At 36.0% G+C, this 16,623-nt stretch overlaps 1 protein-coding gene across 4 annotated transcripts in view; it reads left to right on the top strand.

Annotated features, from left to right (window-relative positions):
- Window positions 1–16,623, top strand: part of ADK (adenosine kinase) — a 487,490-nt gene that overhangs the window by 386,792 nt on the left and 84,075 nt on the right. For all 4 annotated transcript variants that reach the window (XM_082854024.1, XM_082854021.1, XM_082854023.1 and 1 more), the window contains exon 8: window positions 11,386–11,421. In XM_082854024.1, the coding sequence (XP_082710150.1) occupies window positions 11,386–11,421 (36 nt within the window). The remainder of the gene's footprint in view (window positions 1–11,385; window positions 11,422–16,623) is intronic.

Below are 16,623 nucleotides of genomic sequence, written 5' to 3'. Positions count from 1 at the left end.
AAGAAAAATCTCAAATAAATAATCTAAACTTACACCTAAAGGAACTAGAGGAAGAAAAACAAATGAAACCCAAAGTTAGTAGAAGGAAAGAAATCATAAAGATCAGAGCAGAATTAAATGAAATAGAAACAAAGAAAACAATAGCAAAGATCAATAAAACTAAAAGCTTGTTCTTTGAGAAGATAAAAAAAATTGATAAACCATTAGCCAGACTCATCAAGAAAAAGAGGGAGAGGACTCAAATCAATAAAATTAGAAATGAAAAAGGAGAAGTTACAACAGACACCGCAGAAATACAAAGCATCCTAAGAGACTATTGCCAATGAAATGGACAAGCTGGAAGAAATGGACAAATTCTTAGAAAGGTATAACCTTCCAAGATTGAACCAGAAAGAAATAGAAAATATGAAGAGACCAATCACAAGTAATGAAATTGCAACTGTGATTAAAAATCTTCCAACAAGCAAAAGTCTAGGACCAGATGGCTTCACAGGTGAATTCTATCAAACACTTAGAGAAGAGCTAACACCCATCCTTCTCAAACTCTTCCAAAAAATTGCAGAGGAAGGAACACTCCCAAACTCATTCTGTGAGGCCACCATCACCCTGATACCAAAACCAGACTAAAAAAGATACTACAAAAAAGAAATTACAGACCAATATCACTGATGAATATAGATGCAAAAATCCTCAACAAAATACTAGCAAACAGAATCCAACAGCACATTAAAAGGATCATACACCATGATCAAGTGGAATTCATCCCAGGGATGCAAGGATTCTTCAATATACACAAATCAATCAATGTGATACACCATATTAACAGATTAAAGAAGAAAAACCATATGATCATCTCAATAGATGCAGAAAAAGCGTTTGACAAAATTCAACACCCATTTATGATAAAAACTCTCTAGAAAGAGGGCATAGAGGGAACCTACCTCAACATAATAAAGGCCATATACAACAAACCCACAGTAAACATCATTCTCAATGGTGAAAAACTGAAGGCATTTCCTCTAAGATCAGAAACAAGACAAGGATGTCCACTCTCGCCACTATTATTCAACATAGTTTTGGAAGTCCTAGCCACGGCAATCAGAGAAGAAAAAGAAATAAAAGGAATACAAGGGCTTCCCTGGTGGCGCAATGGTTGAGAGTCCGCCTGCCAATGCAGGGGACGCGGGTTCGTGCCCCGGTCTGGGAAGATCCCACATGCCGCGGAACAGCTGGGCCCGTAAGCTATGGCCGCTGAGCCTGCGCGTCTGGAGCCTGTGCTCTGCAACAGGAGAGTCCACAACAGCGATAGGCCTGCCTACTGGAAAAAAAAAACAACAACAACCCAATCCAAAAATGGGCAGAAGACCTAAATAGACTTTTCTCCTTGTAAGACATACAGATGGCCAGGAAGCACATGAAAAGCTGCTCAACATCAGTAATTATTAGAGAAATGCAAATCAAAACTACAATGAGGTATCACCTCACACCAGTAAGAATGGGCATCATCAGAAAATCTACAAACAACAAATGCTGGAGAGGGTGTGGAGAAAGGAGAACACTCTTGCACTGTTTGGTGGGAATGTAAATTGATGCAGCCACTATGGAAAACAGCATGGCGTTTCCTTAGAAAACTAAAACTAGAATTAACCATATGACCCAGCAATCCCCCACTGGGCATATACCCAGAGAAAACCATAATTCAGAAAGACACATGCACCCCAATGTTCATGGCAGGACTATTTACAATAGCCAGGTCATGGAAGCAACCTAAATGCCCATCGACAGACAAATGGATAAAGAAGATGTGGTACATATATACAATGGAATATTACTCAGCCATAAAAAGGAACGAATTTGGATCATTTGTAGAGATGTGTATGGATCTACAGACTGTCATACAGAGTGAAGTAAGTCAGAAAGAGAAAAACAAATATCCTATATTAACGCACATATGTGGAACCCAGAAAAATGGTACAGATGAACCAGTTTGCAGGGCAGAAATAGAGAAACAGATGTAGAAAACAAATGTATGGACGCCAAGGGGGGAAATGATGGCATGGGAGGCTGATGAATTGGGAGATTGGGATTGATATATATACACTAATAAGTATAAAATGGATAACTAATAACCTGCTGTATAAAAAAGTAAATAAAATTGAATTTAAAAATTAAAAAAAAAATGTCAGCACTTCATTACTACCTCTGTGCTGAATTACCTTCATTTCCCAGCATTTTGTTAATATGTAATGAAAACTCATACTTTGTTACAGAGACAGCAAAACACACAGGGAAGCACTAGGATTAGAAAATGTGTTATCTCAGATTCTGACAAAAGGTTTGTGAGGAACAAAGCCGTGGGGGTGGGGGGGGCGGTATTCCCTGGCGGTTCAGTTGTTAGGACTCTATGCTTCTACTACAGGGGGCCTGGGTTTGATCCCTGGTCAGGGAACTAATCCTGCAAGCTGTGTGATGTGACCAAAAGAAGAAAAAGAAAACAAATGATGTTTGTGAGGTAGAAAGATAGACATTTCTTCAGTCTAGTTTGTAGACTAATGATTGGCTCCCACTTCATAATCAAATGCAGTACTAGCATTTCAAAAGTACCTTTTTAAACCTATTTATCATAGAGGAAGGATTGGTGAATTATGCTTTCAATTAATCCTTTATTGAGGGCCTGCTACATGCTCTGTTGGGTGTTTTCTATCATCTTTGTATGATTATTTTTTTAGTAGCCTGACATTTGGCTGATTTGTTTTTCATGCACATTAGATTTTTTTTCCTTTGACTTCTTTGTAGTTTCATTTTTGGTGTAGGTTTTGTTTTTTTTCCTTTCCTTGAGAGACCTGTATTCATTGTTACTGCCATGGCCATCTTTGTTACTTCCTACTGACCATTGTGAAAATTCTAAGTTTGTCTGTGTTGGACTTGTTTCTAAGACATAAGTATTACAGTACACTCTGCGCATAATTATTGTGAGTCACCTAGTAAGAAGGAAGAAAATAATACTGGTTATTGGTGATACTTGTATGGAATGTGTTATGTACATATCCATAGGTTAAAAATTCTGACCTGAGGACGAAGAGGAACTGCCTTTCCTGCCCCCAGCCCCCCTTCCCCACTAGAGGTAGGAAACTAGATGCTTCTTTGTTTTTTACTATATTTTGTTATGCTAATAAGTCACAGTGTAGTCCTATAAGTTTCTTTCTTAATTTAATTCAGTAATATTTTGGGTTGTAAATGTTACTGTGATTTCCAATTTTATTTCGTCTTCTCCCTCAAAAGACCAAGAGACTCAAAGAGTAGAGGAGCTTTTATGACAGGTTCTGCCGTTAGCGTCATCAGAGTGGCCACAGAAGGTCGGATTGATTAGGCAGTGATTATTACACCTTGACACTTTAGGAAGCTTCGTTCATGGAATATGGAAAATGCAAAAGACACGGGTGCATATTTGAGGGAGAAGAATTATTAAAAAGACACTTAGTAAGAATGCCAGTTTCTCCCCATCATGAGGTCTTCCTTTCCGTTTTTGGTCTAATGTTTAGCACTGATCAGTAATACCTTTCTCATTGCCGCATGTAAACATGTGTCTAAACTTGTAAGAATTGGTTATTTATCTTGTCTTTTACTGTCTTTTTATTAATATGAGTGATTTAGGTTTTAGGGGTTTTTTTGGCCAGTGAATGAAGGAAACAAGACCTGTCTAAAGATATACATTTTACTTAAGGCTAACAAGCTGTGTAGCCTGCTCTCCATAGGGCCTTCAGTTCCTCACTGGTAATTCAGTAAAGAAGAAAAATGTCTTTTAAAACTTGTAAATATTCTACTAATAACATAATACAGGGGTTGGCCAACTTCAAGTGACCTAACATACATACTTGGAGTCCTTGAGAGGAGAAACAGAACAATATTTGAAGTAATAAAGAGTGAAAATGTTCCAAATTTGAAGAAAACTATAAACCCACAAATCCAAGAAACTCAACAAACTGCAAAAGAAACAAGGAAAAAACTACACCAAGGAACATCATAATCAAATTGCATACAATCAGTGATAAAAAAAAATCTTAAAAGCAGACAGGTTGGTTTTTTTTTAAGACATATTCTGTACAGAGAAACAGATAAGAATGCATCTAAACAAGCTGGACCTTAGAGCACTGAGACAAAAAAATTGTCAACCTAGAATTCTATACCCAGTAAAAATATCTTTCAAAAATGAAAACAAGATAAAGACTTTTTCAGACATAAAACAGCTAAAAGAGTTCATCAGTAGCAGACCAGCACAAACCATTTGGAAAGCCTCAGATCCAAATGCCAGCTATTACGATTACTTGTTTTTTGGTCTTGGACATATTTTAACGTCTCTGAACCTTCAGATTTTCATCTGTGAAAGGAGAAGAATACCTATTTTACGGGATTTTCATGAGGATCAAATGAAATACGGAAAATAATTGACATTTGTTGAGTGCCTTCATTATGCCAAGCACATGTTATCTCATTAAAAATGGAAATAAAATACCCAATAAGAGGCCTGCTACCCTGATGATTTTCTTATGCTAGCATCTCTTTTTTCTTTCTTCAGCAACTGAAAAACTTGGATTATTCTATAAGTTAGCCCAAATAGCTAGTCAGTCAAATTTTGATGAAGCACTTTTCCTAAACTTGTTTTCCTTTAGTTACCACCATTAAATATGCTTAACAGTGGGAATTAACAACTTTCCTTAGTAGAATAGACACATCTATCAAATCATTTTGTGAAAGGGTTAAGTATGTTCTAAACTAAACCTAATTTTTTTTGGCTTGTAATTTGTCTGAGTAATTTTTTTTCAGTCATGTTTATGAAAGTATAATTTATATATGTTTATCTGATTTTTATTATAAACTTAATGGATAGGGGCCATGCGTGTCTTTATAGTTTATACATTGCCCCACAGAGATTTTGGCACTCAGTAAATGTTAAATAATATTTCTGTTCAGCATTCTGCAGACAGGAAGCATATGGTAATAAATGTCAGAGTACAGGTTGAAAATCTCCCCAAAGTTGTATGTTATATTGTTTGGAAAAACCAGTGCAGATATTTTCGTAAATGAAACATTTTAAAAGGGGTTTCCCAGATTTATATTTTCTTTAACAATTTTCTCTAGACTTTGTTTACTTTATTTTCAAATTAAAACTTTTCCTCTTCAGAAATAGTTTAATATTAAAAGTAGTATAACATTAATGCAGTTTCATGAGAAAATATATAAATGATTTTGTAGATAGCATAAAGAAAAAGTAGTTCATAGTCTGAAGGATAGCATGAAGAAATATTTAGAGGCTTAAGCAACATAAGTCTTTATAATATATTGTAGGAAAAAAATAAACAGCAGATAGTTCTTTATCATTAAATGTCAGCATGAATTAGAGGTATATCACTGCTACAGCTAAGAAATGGTTAATCATAATCAGGTATACAAAACCATTTAGATAGTATGTATCTAAATTATCTTTCCATAATTTGCTCACCTACGATTGATTTGTTAGCCACGCTTGTTTGATTTGATTTTTGTGACCTTTTTTTAAGGATTAACATAATCTGAATGAGAAAATATCTGAATTGGGCCATGTTAGTTAATCTCTCTAAGGCTTAGGTTCCTCATGTCTAAAATGTGGATAGGGAATCCAGGCACAGCTTAGTTTGGTGCCTCTGAATCAGATTCTCTTACAAGGCTGTAATCAGGATGTCAGCCAGGGCTGTAGTCATATCTCTGCTTGGGGAGTATTCACTACCAAGCTCACTCACATGGCTATTAGCAAGCCCTAGATCCTCTCTGGTTGTTAGTCATGGGCCGCTCCATAGGGGTCCTCACAACATGGCAGCTTATTTCCCCTAGAGCAAGAGCTGAGTGAGAGCGTGTGAGCAAGAGGATGGACAAACAAGACATCCCATCACTTTTGTCAGATATTTGTTAGAAGCAAGTCACTAGGTCCAGCCCGCATTCAAAGGGGAGGGAATTTTACAAGAATTTGAACATCACCAGTTAGGGATCAATGTAGTAGGCAACCAATTCAGATGCTTCTCTACTACACATGTGATCCACAGATAGGACAAATCATTGAATGTACTCTGGATGCTCTGAAATTCATTTGTTTAAATTATCCTAAGATCTTACCAAGATCTTGAATTCAATAGGCAAAATGATTTTACAGTTCACATTAAATATTTTATTTATTCCTAGCAACAATCCAGTAGGTTTTGTTGACCTCAGTTGTGTTGATATAAACCGATATACTGAGCGACTTGCTCAATATTACATATCAAATGAGCTGCTGTAAAACAGCAACCTTAGTGTAGGTCTTCTGATTCTAAGCTCTGTACTCTTTCCATTTGGCTGTAACTGCCTCCTGACCAGTACTATCTTGCATTTAAAGCCCTTCGAAAAAGGCATTATACAGCTAAATGTATATACAAATTTAAGAATTTTATTTATATATAGAGATTTTTATACATAGATTTATACAGAGAAAGGCAGATATAGATAACATTCCATCTTAGACTCTCATGTACACCACACCACTAGGATTTACAGTATTGTTTCAAATATTATCATGTCAAAGTCTAATACCATTGTAAGGTCTGCAACAGCTGTAGCACTGATATACCTCTAGCATAATAGTATCTGTTAGCCTAAAACTATCCTTGCAGGGTAGATTCTATTTGGATGGAGAGATGAACAAACAAAACAGCAGAACTGTTTTGGTGGCTCGGTTCTCCCTTGGCTTCTCCTAAAGCCCTGGACTCCTGTGACTTGAGTGAAGACCATGGGAACTCCAGTGAACTTTCTGCTTCCTGTTTGCATTGGGGTAACAGAATAGTTTGTTTTGAATGGATGGGCTGCTTTCGGTGGATAGTCACAGGTTACCTTTCTTTGGTCCTAAGTTGGGTCTTCTCCCTTTTTTGCTTCAGTCCATGAAGTTTCAGCCTATACCCAAGACCCCTTATGTCCACTATCAGAAAGTAGAGTGGTAACATAAGCAAGCAGATAATAGCTCTAACTGGGTTCAGTGCCTTGAAGTGTAGAGCAGGAAGTGGGAGAGCAAGGGTTATGAGCTATGGTAGTGGTGGTAGTTAGTATTTATACCCTTCAGATCACCCTGGAGAAAAGAGAGGTAATCTTTTTAAGGCATTTGCTAAATTCTTAAAATAACTTTGTAGTACGGTTAGTAGGAACATCTTTCTTTACAGGAGCAAAAGAATAGTTCCTACAGCTAATAAGCAAATTTGGCAAAGTGTCAGGATATAAGGCCAATACACAGAAATCATTTGTATTTCTATATAACTAGTAACAAATAATTGGAATTAGAATAACAATATGGACTAGTTATGGTTTTAGTTTGTGATTAGATAATTCTCTATAAAGTCAGGGTATTATCAGACAAAATGCAGAGAAAACAGTTTTCTTCTCAATTGAATATAAAGGAAATTGTTGTCTTTCATACACACAGACACACACTTGAGTTTTTCCTTCCTTTCCTGTATAATCTGAGGATTGTGCTTTTTGGTAGTGGTTTGCTAATCCCTCTAAATAGCTCGTAATGTTAGTATTCCATAGTTTTCATTAACCACGAATTTCAGCTTTTTTTTAAACCTCTACTCAAAAAACCATACTTGGTTGTTGTTTCATCCTTTTAGCCTGGTTGGTGAAGCAGCAAGCCTAATGCAAATCCTAAATAGTGTGATGTAGATGAGAGTCTAAGACTTTAATTATATGTCATTTTATTCACAACACTCAATTCCAGGAAGGAAAAAATGGCTTTGTTGTTGTAAAAGACATATTATGTGAGTATCATTCATTGTAAACCAAAAATGATACTGTACTATAGCATAGACAACAATGGGAACTGATTTTGAAAATGTGACCTGTATGAGAAACTGAATAATAGTGAAAGTTATCAAAATGGAAAGAAGTGTTAATGTGAAATCCAGCCTTCTCAGAAATACTCTTTCCTGGCCTTTTGCTTTTGTTGCTTGTCATGCATGAATGAAAGTGCTGCACTCTCAGGGGAGCAGGAAAGCCTCTGTGTCGGTTGTTTATTTCCTTAATCCCTCCTCCTTTGTGATTTTTGATGTCAGATCTAAAATAGAAAGCCTGTAAATATAATGATTATCACATGGATAATCACCTGCATTAGGAACCGCTCTGCTTCTCTATTCTAACCCTAGCTGTTCTCCACATGTCACATTCACTCTGTGGTTGGATTTTAACTTGACTGCTTCATTAGATTTGTGAAACTCAGTACGTGGCGCCCTGGGGCAGCACAGATGGAGACTTGCTTGTTTTCTTTTCTCACTTTTACTGCGAAGGCACGCTAAAAAGTCCTTTTCAATTTAGTGTGATCAGTTCACTTGGAATTACCCTTGATATTTGGAACTTGTTTTACTATTCTGCCCACCATTTATGCCCCTTTTTTCTTCCCTGATTTCTGACCTAATGCCTTTTCTTTCTGTTTCTCCATGCAGTGAATCTGAAGACGAAAATTCTGCTTAAAATTCTTACTGGGTCAGACTGTTCCCCTGTGTTGTTTTATTTGTTTTGCTGAGAGGGAAAAATAAATGTTGTTCTATCATTGTATCTACAAACACCTTCAGATCAGAGGTTAGCTGTGGGAAAGTCTGCAGTGATGTGAGCCAGCTGCCTTCTCTAATGGAGTGACTGGGGGCACCAGCCCAAGATCAAAAGAAGGTGGGAGGAAGTCAGGAGATAAGATCTTTTTAAGCCATAGAACAAGTGCTTAGCTTTTCAGTGACAGGGCACAGCTCTGCAAACCTGTGTGAGGGGGCGCTAAGATAGAAAATTGAGTTGACTTTTCTTCAGCATGTCCTTCCTCAGTCAGAAATATGTTGGTGCTTGGAATAGTTTACAGATGTGGAAGTGTCCTACGGCCCAGTTTCCTTAAAGAATAATGATCTGACATTTATAAATGTGCCTTCTTGCAATTAGTCAGTTCTACTATACCATAACAGATCACAGTCGATAGCTTCTTACATTTGTGGGAACAGAACTGGACATTAAAAAGGCAACTTAACTATTGTGTGTGAATTTTAAGTTTTTACGTCTTAGTGCAACTTCAGTCATACAGATTCTTCATATTAACTTTGTCTTATAGTCCTCTAGGTTTCTTTTGTGCCTCTGATAAAGTTCCATGTAAATAAGTAGTTCTTGCAGGGCTTCTTAGTTGTCTTTTCCATATAAGAATTAGCTTGGTTAGTTCTTGAGTTGGACAGCTTGGAAAAGTTCTACGTTGATATCTTTTGAACTTTATCCTTTTCCTTGACATCCAGGCTAGCAAATATTATTGACTGTGTGGTATACAAGATTCTAGTGTAAGTAAATTGTCAGAGAGGCTAACCTTGCTTGCAACAATTGTCAAGATCATAATTCCATTTTTTTAAAATCTATATCAAGTAAGGTTAACTCAATCAGCCTTATGCTTCTGTAGTCAACAGCCTAAGGAGTTGTACTTTCAGCTTATCACTTTCTATTAACTTCAGTGTTCAGCTGTAATCGTCTGTTTCGACCTTTTCAAACCCTCAAAGTGGTTCTTTAAATTTATATGCTATTAGTATATTGGACCATAAGTGCATACATACTTTTCTTCCCTGTGTTTTCCTTAACATGTAGATGGTACCCAGATTTGTGCTGGAGACATTAACTGTAGTTTCTGCCTTACATGGTTTGGTGCAGCAGTCGTTTTAGTTGGATCTGCTCACTACTCAGGCTCACATCCCATCCTTCTATTAATATCTCTTGGCAAAGATAATTTTGGAGGAATGTAAGTTAAGATGTAGAGGCTCTTGACAGTTGTCTGCAGTTTTTTTTTTTTTCCATTTTCAAGGGGGAAGTGGAATGGAAAAGTAATATTGCCTCCATTTTCTGTATCAGTACTAAATGAAAATATATATGCAAAGCAGAGTGAAGAAAGGGAAAGGATTTGGTTACACAGATGTGTTTTTTGTCATTTGATAACCTATTATAAGGGCATTAGAGTATATAATAAGGTTCATCAGATTGTGCCCTTAAGATATATTTAATATCCAGAAAAATATTGTTTTAAAATTTTTAACTGTATTTTTTAAATGATGTTCAACTTCTGTTACCCTGTCATCTTATATCAAAGAGAAATGGGGGGTGGGGACTTTTTATTACAAAAATTTTCAAACAGGCCAAAAAAATAGTAATACTGAATACATCTAGATTCAGTCATTAACATTTTACCATTTTTGCTTCACTTTATTTTTTTTAAGTTTTCTAAAATAAATTACATATATCATGCCATTTTATCCCAGAATACTTCAGGATGCACCTCTAAAAATCTAGAACATTTTCCTTATGAAATCGATAATTCTTAATATTATCTAATTCCCATTTCATAATCAAATTTCTCCACTTGTCCCAAAATGTATTTTATAGCTGGTTTCTTCAAAACAGTTTCCAATTAAAATCTGTATATTGCTCCTAGTCATTTTTCCCCTGCCCACTTTATCATAACATTGACTTATTGAAGAAACCAAGCTACTTGTCCTGTATAATGTCCTGCATTATGGATTTGTTCATTTGCTTTCTCAGTGTATCATTTAACTTGTTCTCCTATCCTCTATATTTCCTGTAGACTGCAAGTTATTAAATAAAATTTTTATTAATTCATGTTAAAAACTTTATAGCTGATGCTGTGTACCTTATACTGCATCATTACAGAAGACACAGTGTTTTTGGTGATCCCATTATTAATGATAAGTGATAGGATCAATCGCTGGTCAAAGTGATGACAGCTTGATCCTTGTATTAAAGTTATACTTTGCTCCCCATGACCAGCATATGATCTTTGATACTTTGATTCCGTGAAATACCCAGTTCCCCGTCATCCTTTCACCTAATGAATTTAATATCCATTGATGATCCTTGCCTGAATAAATTTCATCAGGGATTACGAAGTGGTGGGTTTTCTGAATCTGTACATTTTTTAGCAGACGTTTTTCTCTACAGGTATTTTCTCTACGTTTTTCTGTAAGGTATTGTTTTAATTAAAAACATAACCATCAGCATCTTCCTTAGGTTTCAAATGATTTTCTTTGCTGGGGTCAAAACACCTGAACTCACAGTGACAGCTACAGTAAAAACATGTACTATATCTTATTTCAACTTCTGAAGTGTGTTGACATTATGCTGCCTTTTTTTTCATGCCAAGGTAAAAAGAAATCTTTTTTTTTTTTTTTGGTGTAAGAATAAAAATTGAACTATGTGGATATATTGAGATAATTGTGTAAAAAGAAGACTGAATGAGTTTCAAAATGGATTATTTCTTCATTACCTAGCACTTTATAATTAACTGTTCCTTTTTTTTTATTTCAGGAAGCTGCCACTTTTGCTAGAGAGCAAGGCTTTGAGGTGAGTTAACCCACAATTGTACACTAAACAGATCCTAAAGGTTTCTTCTAGCTGATAATGAAGTTCTTTTGGACAGTGATTGATGTGCTATTATACTCTCAGAGCCTCGCAGCAGTTGCCATGGAAACTTGGCAGTCGTCATGGTTTCTTTGTTCTGCCAGCACAGTGTTATGACGCACTCTGCTAGGTCTGCACCCAACATCGCCTACAGATGTTATTTATTGAATTTTGAAAAGCCTCTTGGGAAGCCAAGAGGTTGGGCACGGTTTCAAGCTGCCTCTGCAGATATGGGGCCTGTCAGTTTGTTCAGTTAAAAAGCTACCTCATTAGCTGCATTACATTTCATAAGGATTCACTGCTAAAGCAGTGGTGGAGCAAGACTAAATAGTGAAATATAATGTCATTTAAATAATTTCAACCCTACCACATGTAGATTATCATTGTGTAAATTAATTTCCAAAAGTTGTACTTAACAGTTGTTAGGAACTGATTAATTTAAATACTGTTCATATAAACTTCCTGTTTGAATCTCTTTTTTTTCTTCTCTCTTCTTTTTTTTTGATAGCATAAAACATAACACATTTTCTGAAACAAACTATTGATACTTGCTTTACTTTCCAGATAATTGATTCTGTTTTCCTCATAGAAATAGAAATATTATCTTGTCAAGATTCCAAACTCCATGTGGTTGTTGTTGGCAAAATTAAGCTAATAGACAAGACTATGTTTTTACCTACATAATATCTACCTTCCAGTCCATCATTAGTCCACACTGACTAATCTCAGCGCAGGTTAATTGATAGAGAATTCACTGAGTTGGTGAGTTTTATGACTATCATATCTATTTAGCTAGAATTACATAGAATACTGTGTTCTATACAGCAACTTGGAATGTTTCATGGTAGTAATTTTTTAACATTTAATCTGACTAGAGCTGGAACATACAGAAACTCTCTCCTTATTTGCATACTCAGTATTGTCTATCATCTACAGAAGCTGTGAGCATTGACTGGATATATTAGTAAGCTCACTTTGAACTCTTTAGAGAAAGGTGTTGTATGAAATTGTGATGGAAATGTTATTTAAATGTACAAAAGACAGATTCATTATCAAGCAACAAAGTGATACATGTGTATGTTATCCATGTCATAGGACTTGACAACCAGGCATAGGGCTTCCTTTTCTTGGAGGAAGATAGTGAGCATGTGGTATAAGTATTCTACTCTCAAGATCTTATGAAAAAAACTGTATCAGGGTATGAAACTCTGCCTCATAATGCTCAATTAATGGCAACTTTGATAGTTTCTTGGGAGTTTGCTTTTTTTGTTTTAACATATTCTCATGAATATGGGGTTGAGTCACATGAAGAAGAAGGAATAAAGATTTCCAAGTAATTTTTATCTAATTTAAGTTTCACTTTGTCATTTCCCAAACTGGCAATTGATATACAGGGCTAAGTGTAACGAAGGGAATATTCAATTTAAAAGTCAAATGTTTTGATCATGAAACTATACGTAAATGTTTTCAGCCATGTTTTAAAGTTTCACTGATGTGAAATTTCAGTATTAACAATTAATACTCTCTGTTGTTACATCAAAATTCTCCAAAGATAAAAGGCTGCAGAGTATAAATTTGTGTCCTATTTTCTGTGCTAACATTTAAAAATGTATTTTGGTTCTAGAAAATAACCAATTTTGTAGATGTTTAGAAATATAACATTATGTATAACAAATGATCATGATTCAGTAGTACCTTGATAATAATTTTTAATAGTTTATTAAACCTTACTAATTCATAGTTTTATTGCCCTCTTGAGCTACATGCTTTGTATATGCCTGGTTTAAATACAGTCTTAGCAACAAACTACTTTTTCTATTTTCTACTAACCAGCACCATATTAACCTTTCCGTTAGTTCTTACTCATTGATTCTAGAGTTGTTTCTTTTTACCATAAATCTGCCATAAATGATTACAGCATATAAACAAAGTGATGATGATTATAGTAGGATACCTTATTACCTCCTGACATAGCAAGCTGACTTAGTTGGTGATTTGACAATGATGTGTTAGATTGGTTAAAGCACACAGTGTCTTGACGTGTCCCTTCATAGGTTCCCTAAAATATTATACGCATCACAGAATCTGTAAGAGCCATGAGTAGAATACCCTGAAGTAATAAGTATTGTTAATAAAATGTAATCCATGTATGGCATGCTATCTAGAGAAACTGAATGATTTTAAAATGTCATGAAAGTTTCCTAAGTTCATTAGATAGGAATATGAAAGCATAGGTTTGAAACTTGGTATTTTTAAAGACTCAAACAAGAATAAATCACTTAACAGTTTAATGTCTATGGAAATGTGTCAGTGCTCTCAAGTGTAGTGTGACAAACTAGACAAAATCTGTCTTATTCCTCCCAACTTTAATTTTACCTCTTAATTTGGGGCATGAATGAGAGGAGAGAAATGAAAAAATTAAAAAAGAAAGGAAAGGTGAGCATTTTTTTCTTCCCACAAATCCACTGTCCTACCCTCATTTTCTGTTATAAATCCCAATCAGTTCCCAAAGCCACTGAATGTTGCCACTAGTGATCTGTCTGCTAAGAGACCGATCTAAATGCCTCTAAAAATAACCAGTGTTTATTCATCAGGAAATATCTTCAGCAGCATTGTTTATGATATTCTGATTAGCTTCTCTGCAAATTTTAGATAATCTTTCTTTAAGCAAAAAATCTTGGACTTCCCTGGTGGCACAGTGGTTGAGAGTTCGCCTGCCGATTCAGGGGACACCGGTTCGTGCCCCGGTCCGGGAAGATCCCACATGCCACGGAGCAGCTAGGCCCGTGAGCCATGGCCTCTGAGCCTGCGCGTCCGGAGCCTGTGCTCCGCAACGGGAGAGGCCACAACAGTGAGAGGCCCGCATAACGCAAAAAAAAAAAAAAAAAAAAAATCTTTAAAACGAATTGGGCAATTTTCAGTAAGAAGAGGTAGCTTAGGAGGGCACTGGAGAATGAGATAAAAACTGGAGCTGGGCAGAGCACAAAGCAGAAGAGAGAGGATTTATATATATATATATATATATATAGGTTGATGGAAAATTGCATAGTGCCCTGTTTTAAATGACAGACCTGCTAAGAATTTAAAATGACAATTCTTTGGGTAAAAAGTTTCATGAGGCCTTTTGTTATTTTGGAAAATCGGTTCAGACTGCAGTGTTTTTAAATCAACCTTATCTTGAACTGATTAAAGGTTTGTATTTTTAGAACCTAAATAAAAATAAGGTACTTAGTAACATGTTTCATTATGAAACCTTTTTAAAGCAGTATTGAAAATTGATTTAAGTTAAAGTGAAGGGCATACCTCCAAAATCTAAATAAAAAATATTTTTTATATTTTCATTCTCAGTGAAATAGAGTATATGCCAAATGATGAAGATAACTTATACCTTTTCTATTGGATCAGTTATTCAGTTTTACTCCAGGCAACAAATTTTAATTTTCTTATTTTAGATCTCTAAAATACAATACTTCTAACCATAGAGCAAATAAAGCAATCTTTTAACATTTTCCTACTTTCCCTACAGCCCAACTCTACCCAGAGGCTTCCAGGCTTGTAGTCTTTCTCTGAGCAATGACAACTCTATCATCTTATACCACTGAGAGAGGGAAGTATTGAATTGTGCTATCTAATACGCATCTACTAGCCACGTGTGGCTATTTAAATTAAAATTAAATAAAATTTAAAATTCAGTTCCTCAGTCTCTTGGCACATTAGAAGTGCATGCATACGTAGATAGGGACTACCATATTGGACAGAGCAGATATAAACATATACATCATCACAGAAAGTTCCACTGATCAGCACTGGATAGCAAGTCCAGAGAGTTTCAGGAGGTATTGATTCCCAAAGAATTCTCCAAGATTTTTCTAAGGTTCCTGTGTTCCTTACAAATACAAAGAATGCAGTGAATGATCACCAAGACTTTCTGGAAATAAGACACTAAGTCAGGTCATGCTGGCTAAGAGAGTACAATGCTGCTTCCTTAGGTGACTGAGTCCCAAATGACAACAGTTTTAAAACACTAGATTAACAGAAAGAGATACGATAGTCTTCAAATTCTCTTCATTTAATCACTTACTCATTCAACAAATATTTGCTGAGCACTGACTTTCTGCCTAACACTTTGAAAACTTGAAAAATACAAATATCTAGCTATGACAGAAAAAAGCAAAACAAACAAACAATAGGGAAACAAATTTCAAACAGAAGGAACAAGAGTACATAGGCCCACAGACACGAAAGAGCATAATGTACTGTGTACTCCAGGAACTGACAGGAGGCCAGTGTGACTGGAACGGAGTGAGTGAGGAGGAGGTAGTATGAGACAGGATGGAGGCTGACACATCATATGAACCCCGTAATTATTATAGGAGTTCCTATTTCGGAAACAAAGCAGAATACGCTGTGGTTAAGTGAGGCAATGTATGCAGACACCACAATTGGTATTCTATAAGAGTAGGTAGATTGTGACAGTATTGTTTAATATTTGTATCATCAACTTGTTAAAAATGGAATGAAGAGAATATATACTGTTTTGGTTTTTTTTTTTTTTTTTTTTTAGTTTTGCTTGTGTTGGGTCTTTGTTGCTGCGCACAGGCTTTGTCTAGTTGCAGCAAGCAGGGGCTACTCTTCGTTGTGGTGTGCGGGCTTCTCATTGCAGTGGCTTCTCTTGTTGCAGAGCATGGGCTCTAGGCGCGAGGGCTTCAGTAGTTGTGGCTCGTGGGCTCTAGAGCGCAGGCTCAGTAGTTGTGGCGCATGGGCTTAGTAGCTCCGCGACATGTGGGATCTTCCCAGACCAGGGCTCGAACCCGTGTCCCCTGCATTGGCAGGTGGATTCTTAACCACTGCGCCACCAGGGAAGTCCCGAGAATATATTTTTTAATTTGGAAAACAGTGCTAAATTTAAGGTGTGTGATCACCAGTGACAATAAAAGCATAATTGAACATTTATGAAATGATGCACAGTTTATAAAACCTTTTCTAACATATCATCGATATATTTAATATTCATACAAACCTGGTGGCTCGGGTAGGTAGGGCATGTATTGCCATATCAGTTGAACAGAAAAAATAAGCTGTATGACTTGTTCAAGGTCATGTAGCTAACAGACAATAGAGCCAGAATCAGAGCTCAGCTCTCTG

This window comes from Leucopleurus acutus (genome assembly GCF_964270905.1).
Source record: "Leucopleurus acutus genome assembly, chromosome: 14".
NCBI classification, from domain to species: domain Eukaryota; kingdom Metazoa; phylum Chordata; class Mammalia; order Artiodactyla; family Delphinidae; genus Leucopleurus; species Leucopleurus acutus.
Note: the sequence above shows the minus strand (reverse complement) of the source record. Positions and strands in the feature narration are given on the sequence as shown.